The sequence below is a fragment of the Pieris rapae genome, chromosome 18, assembly GCF_905147795.1.
Source record: "Pieris rapae chromosome 18, ilPieRapa1.1, whole genome shotgun sequence".
Taxonomy (NCBI): domain Eukaryota; kingdom Metazoa; phylum Arthropoda; class Insecta; order Lepidoptera; family Pieridae; genus Pieris; species Pieris rapae.
The window spans coordinates 4744179-4756330 of record NC_059526.1 but is presented as its reverse complement, the minus strand read 5'-3'; the positions used below and the strand labels follow the sequence as shown (position 1 = coordinate 4756330).

Below are 12152 nucleotides of genomic sequence, written 5' to 3'. Positions count from 1 at the left end.
CGTGGCGTCGGTATTTCGATATTGCGAGCCCATTTGCGATCGTTCGATTGATACGAAATATTCGGGATAGCTATCTCGTACGCCTACTGCTACTCTATTAAAGAATTATTTTTTGACAAGTAAGGCGAGAACGTAAAACAAAAGACGTAATGACATTTCGATTAGGGCTACATCTACATGTCAAAACGCAATCCACATTGTTTCGTCTTACACACAGACAATGAAATTAAAAATGTTATTTAGGAAATTACTGTAATTTTAATAAGATTTTTTTAAAATCATAAAACCACTGTTGATTTCAAATTAAAAAATTGTAATAACGTAAGAAACGGCTGTATAAACGAGGCGAGTAAATTCGTAGCAGTAAATACGGATTAGGTGGATGGTGAAACTCGGTGAAATGTGGTTATACAGCACTTGATATCGGCTTCTGTCCACCCCAGGGATTACTAGAGACGCACCTAAACTCGCCTTCTCATCTGATCTATGGCATTTTGCCTTTGTGAAGCCTATCTTCGAGGGTTCCCTCTGAGGACGTCCGGGTAAATGATTTAAACCTTCTGAGATGTTTGTTACAGAGCTTATTTAATTGTTGATTACTAAAGCTTGATAATTGGATAATCAACTTGATTTTGAGAGAAAATATCGAATGTTATCAAATGTCTACGAATTTATTATTCAATTTTATAATATTACGACTTGTTCAGGCTTTGATAACTTTTATAGATTATACCAGGACAAAATCTTGAATGCTTGAAAAATGAGGAGTTTAAAAATTCAACTGAATTTACTTGGGAGAAGCTGTATACAACGCAAATAAAATAAAAAAATAAATTCGTAGGTATGCATTTTCGTGCCCCGTTGGAAGTTGCTCATATAAACTGAAGCAGGGGTTGGTTACCTGGCAAAAGAATAACTATTGCGATGATAGACACGGTAAATTCACATTAAAAATATATCTGCTCATTAGTACCATACAATTAAGATTTAATATCCTCAAGGAGTTTACAAATCAAGTCAAATAGATTTAAATATAGGTATTAATCAACACAAAAAAAGCACTCCCATATGATTATGATGTTATGATACTGTGTCTTTGCCTCACATTTATTATGTATGATTTGAGTGCAGTGCACTAGTAAAGCCTTATCTCACACTCCTTATTATATGACGTCACATTTTCCAGTTTATTGAACTGGAAAATATTCCCAAGTAGCCTATAGGATATGAAAAATTACCGTCTCCCTTAATAACGTACTAGCTGATTCTTTAGCATACTCCCAGAATTCGGATAAAATTCGTTTTGTAACATGATTTAGCCGTTATATCGAAATATATTCGTATTTGTACGGGTTGAATTATTGTTAAGAAATATATATGAAGACAATAACGTGTTTGATCTCAAATATAAGCGTAGTATACAGACCGGTATAAAATGTTACCCTGTTTAGTCATCCTTTTTAGTATAATAATAATTGTTTAAATACATTAATATAAGTTCATCACAATTATCATGTTTTTTCGTAGGCCTACCATCGCATCGGCAAAACAATCGTTAGATTAATGCGTTCTTTATATAACATAAAACCTATTTTATCCGAATATTGAAGTAAAAGCGATAATGGCGGATTAGTAAGTGTCAAACTGCCAAAACTCAATAAACGATTTTCATTCGATTAATTAAGTTAGATAACTTGTCAAAAGTAATTCAGTGACTATTGATAAGTACATAATTAAATTGTTCAACTGAATGGGTACTCACGGGATTATTATATTTGAGAACATAAATGGAAGATATCCTATAAATTAGATACCCGTCAGCTTTTGTTTTCTATGTAATTTCTTACCAGATTACCGACTAACCCAAGAGCAGTGTTGGCCTAGTGGCTTCAGTGTGCAACTGTCATACCAATGGACCTTTCTTTCTATGTGTGCATTTAACATTTGCTCGCACGGCGAAGGAATTTATCGTTAGGAAACCGACATGTCTTAGACGTGTCATGTCAAAGAGTCGACGACGTGTGTCAGGCACTGGAGGCTGATCACCTACTTGCCTATTAGATTTAAAAATGATCATGGAACAGATTCAGAAATCTGAAGCCAAGACCTAAAGAGGTTGTAACGCCACTGATTTTTTTTACCGACTAACCCTCTTTTTGTAGCGTGATGATAAATGTGAACTTATATGAGTTATTTATAGCTAGAGTCGCAAGATTGTGATCATAGAAGTGTAGTTGAACAAAGTTTTGATGGGTCACCACGACACGGTTGAGAATATTCGTTGTAATCTTCTTACCGCATTAATTAAACAAAAATTATCTTACTTGGAATGGCCTTAATACCAATCTTACAGCCTAAGCGACTTTAAGCTCAATAGAAGTCATACCAATTTCTCTAAATGCAAGCTTATTAGATAATTATACGTCAGAAGTTAGTATAGACAATTATAATTCACACACGCACCGTTACCCCGTGACTGCCTTGAAGTTAATTAAGTTAGTTGTAAGAAGGTTTGAATTTGGGTCTCTAATTAAAACTTGGGTAAATTAATATGAGTCACGTTTGTTTGTTGGGTGCGACTTTTTGTTAATCGTTTGTATAGGGGCGAGTGTTGATGGTATTATTTAGGGGATTATTTCGTTTAAGTTTACGAAATTGTTTTTAATAGATATACAACAAATCAAACGATTATTTTTACGCTATTTGATCTTAAGTTCTCTTTTTTTATAATGAGAAAACAATATTGCCCATAAAATTACTAACTACCGCAACGACACCCATTTTGTTCCTGATGTATGTGTCGCTGGCCTTTTAGGGAACTACGCTCTTTTTGACACAAACGAATTATTTTTACGTCATATAGTCTTGGAAAGACCTACACTAGAAGCTGATTCCACATTTCGCTAGTTCGCAAAGAGTCTTTCCAGCCGATGAGTAATTGAGCTACTGGTTACAAAGTCAAAGTCAAAAATAATTTATTCACATAGGTAACATAATGTACACTTATGAACGTCAAAAAAAAAGAAGTATATAGTAAATGAATCTAATTTTACATTTACTGCCAGTTCTCAATTCAAGGGCGTAGAACGGAAGAGAAGAACTGGCAATAAACTCTCCGCCACTCTTTTTAATCGCCAAGTTTTTTTTTACACAATGTTTGTAAGGAGATGACAGATATAGAGATAAGAATAATATTCCATAATATAATAATAGGTTCCAGTACGACCTGTACTTGAGCCTTGTGCATTCGTTTTATCTTAGTGAAATACTTCCACACTTTCGAATAACAACTCAAAGTTTTTTGAAGTCAATTTATTCCTTCTAGATGACATGATATTATTTAGCCGTAACAAGGCGAGCTTTAATTAAGGTTGGTAATGTCTGCACTGGCACTTTGTAACTTTCTACAGCGATACCGATCGCGACGATTTTGTATGCAATTTTGATGTCTGTTAATGGGGAATGAAGTAAAAATCTCCAAAAAAAAAAGTCTCCAAGAAAAAGTAAAAAGTGCTATGAATAAAATTCGAATTCATACAAAATTTATTATCAATTAAAAACCAACCTACATATCTTATTCCAACCCAATTGTAAGAGATTTATGCAATTGCGTGCATTTAAAACGTTTAGGATGTTTTATTTCCTAACAATAGATTATTTAAGGGGCTGAAAATGGTCTTTCAATAGCGTGTGCAGGAATGCTTTTATGGGTCGTAAATAGAAAATTACCGTTCGACGGGTCATTTTCACTGGACGTTTGTTAATATTGAACTGTGAATGTCCGGCCTCGAAAGCCTAATATACTTTTTATAGCCAATTGACAATTCGTCTATCAGATGTGAATAAGAATTTTACGTCTTCGCTTATATTATCAAACTGACAGAAAAGGATAATTATTACCAAATATACACAAACGTAAAGCATTTAGCATTTATATTTCTTTATTTCTTTCTTTATTTATTCTTTATTAGACACAATATAGAAAATAAATTAAAGGGAAACAATAATTTACACGTTAACGTAAATTTTTTTAATGTAGCTTATAGAATATGGATTGGATACATAATAATAATGAAAAATCTTAAGTAAGTCAAACCACGTTGAGAGAATGAAGGAAGATCGTGTACCGACTGGCAAAGAAATTATTTGAAAGACACCTTAGAAGTCTAGTCTAGTCCAAGTGGTAAGCAGTGGAGCATAGTCTCGGAGACTGACTCACTATATTTTGATTGGTGGCTGACCAGCGCAGTTAGTATAAATTATTTTTATATAATTAATAGCAAACACACTTTCCAAGTAAGCAGAAGCCACCTAAACGATTCATCATCTGACAACTAACGTTGCAAGCATGTGGTTCACAAGGTAGTGAAGATGTCTCTGCATCTGTAAACAAACATTAATATAATGTAACAGTTTTATCATCTATTATGTTCGGTGAACTTTTCATAATATTGGGTTTGTAAGAATAGTAAATGCAGCATGGAAACATGCCTTCAGAAATCGCTTTTTGAAAACTATTTTCACAGCAGCAATTGACAGTATTTGACCCTAATTTAATTGACAAAACTTTGACCCTTTTCTGCGCGCAGCGGCCAAAGCGTTCGAACGTGTTCTTCTTAGAACACTTCGATATCCTTGTAGCCTTGCGATAACGCTGACAAAACTGTTCTTTTTAGAACACACTTGTATCTTAACGAAAACGTGTACAACTGTTCTTTTCAGAACATATTATTTTTGTATCAGCGATATAACGTTAACTAATTTAATCACCTACAGATTGTTACAGGACAGTACAAGATTACAATTTCAGAAACATTCATAATAGTTGATTATCGTATTAATATTATTACTACCTGGTAGTGTAAACAAGGGGGGACATAGAGAACCTAGAGGACATAGAGGCCCTTGTCAATAATTTGTCAAAACTAATTTTATTACATCCATCACTTAGATATTACGAAACTTATCATGTTAGAACTCGGCGTGAGATGTCGAAATTAATTAATTAATGTAGTGTAACTGTGGTACCGCTTGGTAAGTTACATTCCTAATAATATTTACTGATGTCGGCGGCTTGGTTCCAGTCAAATTAGGTTAAAACTTATTCCAAATTATCTGTCATAAAATTAAACGCTTTTTTGTCGGCATATGAGGTTAGGTTAGAGAAAATTAAATAATTATTTGTTAAAAACTAGCTGCTAGATTTACCTTTTCCGGAATAAAAACCTAGGTAATAATAAATAAACATTATTTTAAATATTTTGCGATTTATATTGATTATGTAAACCCGCGGTTATTTTTTTTCATAGAACAGGGGACAAACGGGCAGGAGGCACACCTGATGTTAAGTGAACCGCCGCCCATGGACACTCTTAATGCCAGAGGGCTCGCGAGTGCGCTGCCGGCCTTTTAAGAATTGGTATGCTCTTTTCTTGAAGGATCCTAAGGTTATGTAGACTATTCGTATGCGAAAAGTAATGCGATAGTTGTAAAATTTTGGCAAATAATCCAGTAAGTTATTCAAATTTATATAAATTTATATACACACACCATATATTTAAAAATACAGCCGAAACATATATCAAAATATTGCAATTACCTTCCATGTCACATTAACATTCTTTCTCTATACAAATGCCATTGCGTAGACCACGCTCACTGCAACTCGTTTTACATTGTGTTGAGTCGCATTTAACGTCATTTTCAAGTGGATTGTCTGTTGTATTGGTTGCTGAAGACTCTGTGATAAGAGAGAATTAAATATATATATCAATGATTAAGTACGTAATACGTAAACACCTGTAGTTTTACAAAAGAGTCTGAAAAGAATGCCTTTCTAAAATGGCATTGCTTGTACCCCGGCACTCCGTAACTCCGATGGAAATTACGCTTTCTGAGTCTGTACTAGGGATGATCGATATTAGAATAACAACCAACATCGATGATCGATATAATTATGACTTTTGCATTAATAAATGACAAACATATACGATACAGTGGTTCGAAATTTATTGAGAAACAACAACTTCTTACATAATCCAATACTTTTTATCAACTGTCTGAATGAAAAGTAATTTTGATATATAAGACCCTTTTTAAACCTGTTAACATCATGTTTTTGCTTTTAACATCGATGATCATCGAGTATCCCTAGTCTGTACCGCACGATATGAAAGTTAGTGTTACTGATTTTTGAGGGAATCTAAATTGGGTACAGGATTGGTGTCGCTAATGATTGGTTTCGCTATTGGAAGTTAAATAGTGCTGAAAATTAAAAAAAAAATGAAATGGTAAAGACTAAAGAGGTTTGCTTAATTGTTCTTTATTAAGTAGAAGGTCGAATCGTGTCGCGTTCGTTTATACAAAAATTGTGTATCTTTTAATCTTCGTACTGTCGTTGTGTTTGCGGAGGATTACTCTAACGAAATTTTACCATTCTTCGAAATGTTCTAAAGGATAAATTCGACGTGTTAAAGATTTGACTTAATTTTAATTATTTATTATATTCTCATGTCACCAGCGCAATAACGTTTACCTTCATTGCTCAACAGTTGTCGGAAATTGTCGCATTTGCATCGGTTATTTACGCAAGCCCCGCCGGGAAATTTCAGGCGTCGGCAACGTCTGTCGCACTCACGGTAATTACAACTGCGATATTCAGTATTGATTTTAGCTGAATCTAAATCTGGAATAGTAGATTGATAGGTGTAATTATTGCTAAGACATCTAGCTTCAAACGCGCCATAACCGAGGCGTACAATAATATTACGATTAGTAAAATATTAACAACTTCTGATATTAAGAAATACATGTACATAGATAATTCCTTATTTGTATTTTGGAATCAAACCTCATTGATATGGTTTATATGTATATAACTTCTCGTTTCTAAATGCTAATATAAATCAAGGTACCTCTGCTAAACTGCGTACTACGGAAATTATCACATTTGCATCTGCTTCCTACACATGCACCTCCTGGGAATCCTAAACGACGACATCTTTGGTCACATTCCTGATAATTGCAATCACGTAGAGTACTTGCATCTTCGGAGTACTCATCTATAATAGTTCATAGCATGAACCGGGTTTTAAAGTGTAGTTTTAGTTATACTATTTTAATAAATCAAAATAAATTGGTACATGTTTACAAGTTTAGTAACTAATAAACTTTTGAGAGAAAACGTAACTTTATCAAACATAATAATACCTTTACCTTTACTATGTGTTTTGTAAGATCAGATTATACTATTACTTAAAAACATTCTTATAACAATGCAAAAGTACCTGCAATACTTTCTGATGCGCGGAAGTTGTCGCACTTGCATCTGTCACCCACACACGCACCACTCGGGAAACCGAGCCGTCTACAAAGTTGCTCGCATGCCCGTAAATTGCAACTACGCAGTGGATTTGTCACCATATCTCCGGTGTCGAAGGATACATCAATATTATTTTCAGTATCTGTGTAAGTTTTGTAAGATCAGATTATATTATTACTTAAAAACATTCTTATAACAATGCAAAAGTACCTGCAATGCTTTCCGATGCGCGGAAGTTGTCGCACTTGCATCTGTCACCTACACAAGCACCACCCGGGAAACCAAGCCGTCTACAAAGTTGCTCGCATGCCCGTAAATTGCAACTACGCAGTGGATTTGTCACCATATCTCCGGTGTCGAAGGATACATCAATATTATTTTCAGTATCTGTGTAAGTTTTGTAAGATCAGATTATATTATTACTTAAAAACATTCTTATAACAATGCAAAAGTACCTGCAATGCTTTCCGATGCGCGGAAGTTGTCGCACTTGCATCTGTCACCCACACAAGCACCACCCGGGAAACCAAGCCGTCTACAAAGTTGCTCGCATGCCCGTAAATTGCAACTACGTGGGCTTGAAGAATCCGTCTCAACTAGGTATAAAATGTAATTGAGTAGGATTTCAGATGACAAATAATTAAAGTACAAATACAAAAAAGTGAACTCAAACACAAAAATTGAAAAGTTTAGGAGCAAGCACGATTTTATTGTTAAAAAGACACATAATGTATTTAACTTCCCTATAATGTATATCGAAAATATCGATCATCCCTAGTACAGACTCAGAAAACGTAATTTCCCTATAATGGAAATTTGTCACCTAACAAATTTCTTTTAATGAGTAATTTAAGTATTGCAGCAGTAAGTATTTATACTCACAAATCACAAGTGTTAATCAATCACACTGAATCATTTTATTTTTTTTTTCGTTGCAATGATCGGTATGTATATTGTATATGTATCAAACCTAACTAAACCAAATAGTTTAGATATTATGAACCCTTACACGTTTCCCACACAAACATCTCGGGGGAAGCGCAATTTTCGTCTGTGTTGATTACTCTCATTGTAATTACGGTCCCGTAAAGCAACACGCTTCCGTTCGTAAAGATAAATAAATAGTTCGTGGGTTTTAATTAAACGGATTTAGAAGTATATCTTATGTTCACCACGGTGACGAGTTTAACTATAAATCGATAAAGTAATAGCTGTTAATGTAGGATTTTTATTTATATTTATGATAACCTGGTAAATAATCTATCAAATGTTTATTTGTCTTATAGTATACATTATATTGTATTTATTTTTTACTGGTATATTATATTTTGAGAAAGTGTGTTCACTTTTTAATTGATTTACTTACGTTTGTCGACGAATTTTTGACATTCGCATCTAATATTATTTATACAATCACCACCAGGGAACCCCATACGTCTACACAGCTGATTACATGTTGCGGAGGAACATGCCTTCAATATTGTAGCATCTACAAGACAAAATCCAACAGAACTTCTAATAGCGACTCTAATGAAATAAATAAATAAAAACATATTCTAAATAAGAATATATTAGCTTGCGGTACCAGCGGTATAGGTATTGAAAATCCTAACAACGAAGTCAGCTTTCGTCATTAAATAAAGTTATCAGGGTTGTAATAGAGTTTTTATTGTTGAGTTTATTAATGGTAATTGTTAAAAAAAAATTAAAAGTAGCAAGTCTTGAATTTAATTTAGGTATGGCTTGAAATCGTATCGGTAATAATACATATTCTATTAATATTATAACATAAAAAATATGTACCGTCGGCCTGTTTGGTATTACATTTGCAGTGGCCATCCACACATGTACCGTTTTGGTATCCTAGACGTTCGCAGAAACTGTCGCATTCATGGTACTCACAATGGCTGAATTCTTGGCTTAAAGTTTCTTGGCCTAATAACAATGTTTTATACGAAAGATATATTTTTAACGAGTACAATGTAGGCATAGTTTAAATTTAAGTAATAGATTACGATGCTAAGTAATGATTTAAAATCATAGTCTAATGAGAATTTCTTATTTCACAAATAAATCTCTATAGTCACTCTTTACTCTAAGTTCTAATCAATTTTATCAGACTGGCCTAAAGTGGTCTAGCATTTGCTAAAAATCTAAGCCAATTATATTCATAATGATAAATAAATACCTATGTATAAGATCTTGGTGCGTCATACTATCTTGAAACCTAACCAGCCTTATAAAGAGCATTTCAGAAAAAAATGATTATTGCCTTCGATGAAATATTTGTTAAAAATTAAATAATAAATGTTTTTTTAAATTTAGTGATCAATTAATATATACCCCTAGCATGTAAATATTAGCAAACTTATTGTATATAATAATAAAAGCGAAAAATCAAAGAGTGATTTATAAAGTCCAAATGAAAAAGAATCGAAATAACAGTAGGTATTAAGAATTATATAACTAACCTTCTTCATAGACATTTACCGTAACATATGCACTAGTACAAGAAATAATTGACACCAAAACAAGCAAATTTAACGTCATTTTGACAGCTTACAGGAGATAATACTGTAAACGCTTTGTCCTTTGGACTCATTTATACCCGTGTTCGGGACTTCACCTCAAATGAATCATAGTATTCCTTTTCCATCGTTTGTGTAACTAGCTATTTTGATTAGATTAACTATTGCTTCACAACTGAGGGATATCAAGAAATCGAACAATGATCTTTTTGATATTAACATTGTGGAAATAAATCATACCTATGGTACGTCGTACCACGTTAATATGTAAGGTATTTTCATAACGAAGACAAAACGAATATTGTTAGGAGTTTATATAAACAAACCTTACGGAATATAACTAAATTATTGACTTGGACAAAGTGTAAAAATATTTAACTTAATTAAATGTCTATTTTCTACTAATTTATTGTTCGATGATAAGGTAACAATCTATGTGAAAAGTAAAGCTATTAGGAAAGGACTATAATAGGACAATGTCTTTGAGAAGTTTGAAATTTTTGGTTTGTATATTGTTACAGCAAAATAAACACGGTTCTATAATTTATGTACTGTTCAAGACAAAAATATGAAGCGAATGTAATTATACATGGTATAATAAAATAATTATTATTTGTCATTCGTATTATTTATTCAAGTAACTGCTAGGAGTCAGTATAACCAGCAGTGGCAAGTGTGTAATTTATTATATAATTGTATTATTGTAAGACTTTTTTATCGGAAATGAGTACGTAGTTCAGGTGGTGTACAAGAGATGGCGCTATGATTATCATAAAAATAATATCCATAATTAGTTATAACCATAAACGCATTCTTATCACATTACGGTCAGAAATCTGCACGTTTCTTTTAATATTAATGATTCAATGTATTAAACTAGTTATAAGGTATCGCTCAGAAAACAAACACTTATGAGCGATAGTCTTTGAAATTGTACAAAAACTCATTTAGTTAACAATGAGAGCGACCATATTTATCAAATTAATTGGATTTTTTTTCATAATTGCCATGATGTCTTCGTTTCAAGGTAAATAATTTTAAATTATTTTTATTAGTATTTATTGTCTTCATACGCCACCCTTAATTATAATGTTTTTCATCCGATCTTGTGTCCAAAAATTAAAAAAAAAAAACCTATCTATAATAAGAAATGTCGATTGAAATTTATCGTGTTTCTTTTGCGAATGTTTCAAGGTCATAGTTTTCTATAGTTGTATGTGACTATTATCTATTACTTTTTTCAAAGAATAGCTTAGAATAGAGCTCGGAGAGAATGTTATTTTAAATACTAGTCTTTAACATTACTGTTTTCTTAATTTTGTATTGAAACCATCTGTGGTGACATCAGCAGGGTTATCAAGTATATTCGATTTATCAGATCCCGATTTCAATATCACGTAATAAGGAATCTATACAAATGTTCTTGTCTTTTCTTCTATGTTTCATTAAAACGTCTCCATTTGCTACAATCTTGTGCGCTACAATGTTGTCGATTTTGCGATCTAAGGCACGTCGATTTACTTCGTTTGATGTTTCCCTACGAGTGTGGATAGCTAGTATAATTCTATATCTCACTTAAGGATATGTACTAGACAAATATCTTAATCATAAAAAAACTGGTGGCATCTAAAGTGGTAGGTGTGAGTTTTCGTCATACGGAATCTTTTTTAGTCGCGATTTCATTTCTGAAATTCGTGTTAGTAACGTCGCTCAACTTCCCCCACTCTCTCCTATCAGAGCCTCTGCGCCTGGCTGATGGGAAAACCTGTATGGGCCTTTACTAAATCGGTTCTGGTGCCCTCCACTATGCCAGTCACGATAAGTATTTCTATACTTTCTGCGTGTTACATGTCCAAAAAATAAAAATGGTTCATATCCGTCCGACATTTTGCTAAAGACGTTTTATTTGAATGAATGACTTATGAAAGCCGTATTATTATACTAATTCTATTTGTATGACAACGGAGCTTATTCCAGTCTTTTTACGAACATGCGATTAGTTTGATGTCGTAATATATAAATTAAGCTCCCTTTGGAAATAGAAATGTATTGATCGTGGTAACAAATCATTATTTGTACGTTCTACAATCTATTTACATATTTTTCCTTCATACAAGTAAATAAATGAACTCTGTGATCTTAACAATATAAATACTAATTTAATATGGTCTTATGATTTATAAATATAATAATAAAAAAATTAGTTTCCTTTTATATATATTTGAAAAGGAAAAGGTATTAAAATGTGGTTTACATTGTGATTTACTATACATTGTCGGGAGGTGCCATCTTCGTAGATACCA

At 32.9% G+C, this 12152-nt stretch overlaps 1 protein-coding gene across 6 annotated transcripts; it reads right to left on the bottom strand.

Moving 5' to 3' along the window:
• Nucleotides 1-4015: 4015 nt before the first annotated feature.
• On the bottom strand, nucleotides 4016-9918 carry LOC110996252 (tenascin). 6 transcript variants are annotated; one of them, XM_022263834.2, is made up of 10 exons: nucleotides 9793-9918; nucleotides 9125-9256; nucleotides 8688-8810; nucleotides 7777-7917; nucleotides 7532-7708; nucleotides 7287-7463; nucleotides 6915-6986; nucleotides 6536-6685; nucleotides 5600-5740; nucleotides 4016-4383 (listed from the first exon to the last, which is right to left on the bottom strand). In XM_022263834.2, exons 1-9 carry the CDS (start codon nucleotides 9869-9871, stop codon nucleotides 5613-5615), a joined length of 1179 nt encoding a protein of 392 aa, XP_022119526.2. In that variant the 5' UTR covers nucleotides 9872-9918; the 3' UTR covers nucleotides 4016-4383; nucleotides 5600-5612. The 6 variants fall into 6 exon arrangements, with proteins under 6 accessions (XP_022119526.2, XP_022119525.2, XP_022119524.2 ...); XM_022263833.2 differs by having other exon boundaries at nucleotides 6915-7061; nucleotides 7532-7702; XM_022263832.2 differs by having other exon boundaries at nucleotides 6915-7061; nucleotides 9793-9917.
• Nucleotides 9919-12152: the final 2234 nt, after the last annotated feature.

Excerpts from the sequence above, each read along its gene's own strand:
- LOC110996252 (XM_022263832.2), bottom strand. The coding sequence starts at position 9,871 with ATGACGTTAAATTTGCTTGTTTTGGTGTCAATTATTTCTTGTACTAGT. Across the intron at positions 7,062-7,286 it reads CGCATCAGAAAGTATTGCAG|ATGAGTACTCCGAAGATGCA; the intron begins GTACTTTTGCAT and ends GAACTATTATAG. Across the intron at positions 5,741-6,535 it reads ACAACTGTTGAGCAATGAAG|AGTCTTCAGCAACCAATACA; the intron begins GTAAACGTTATT and ends CTCTTATCACAG.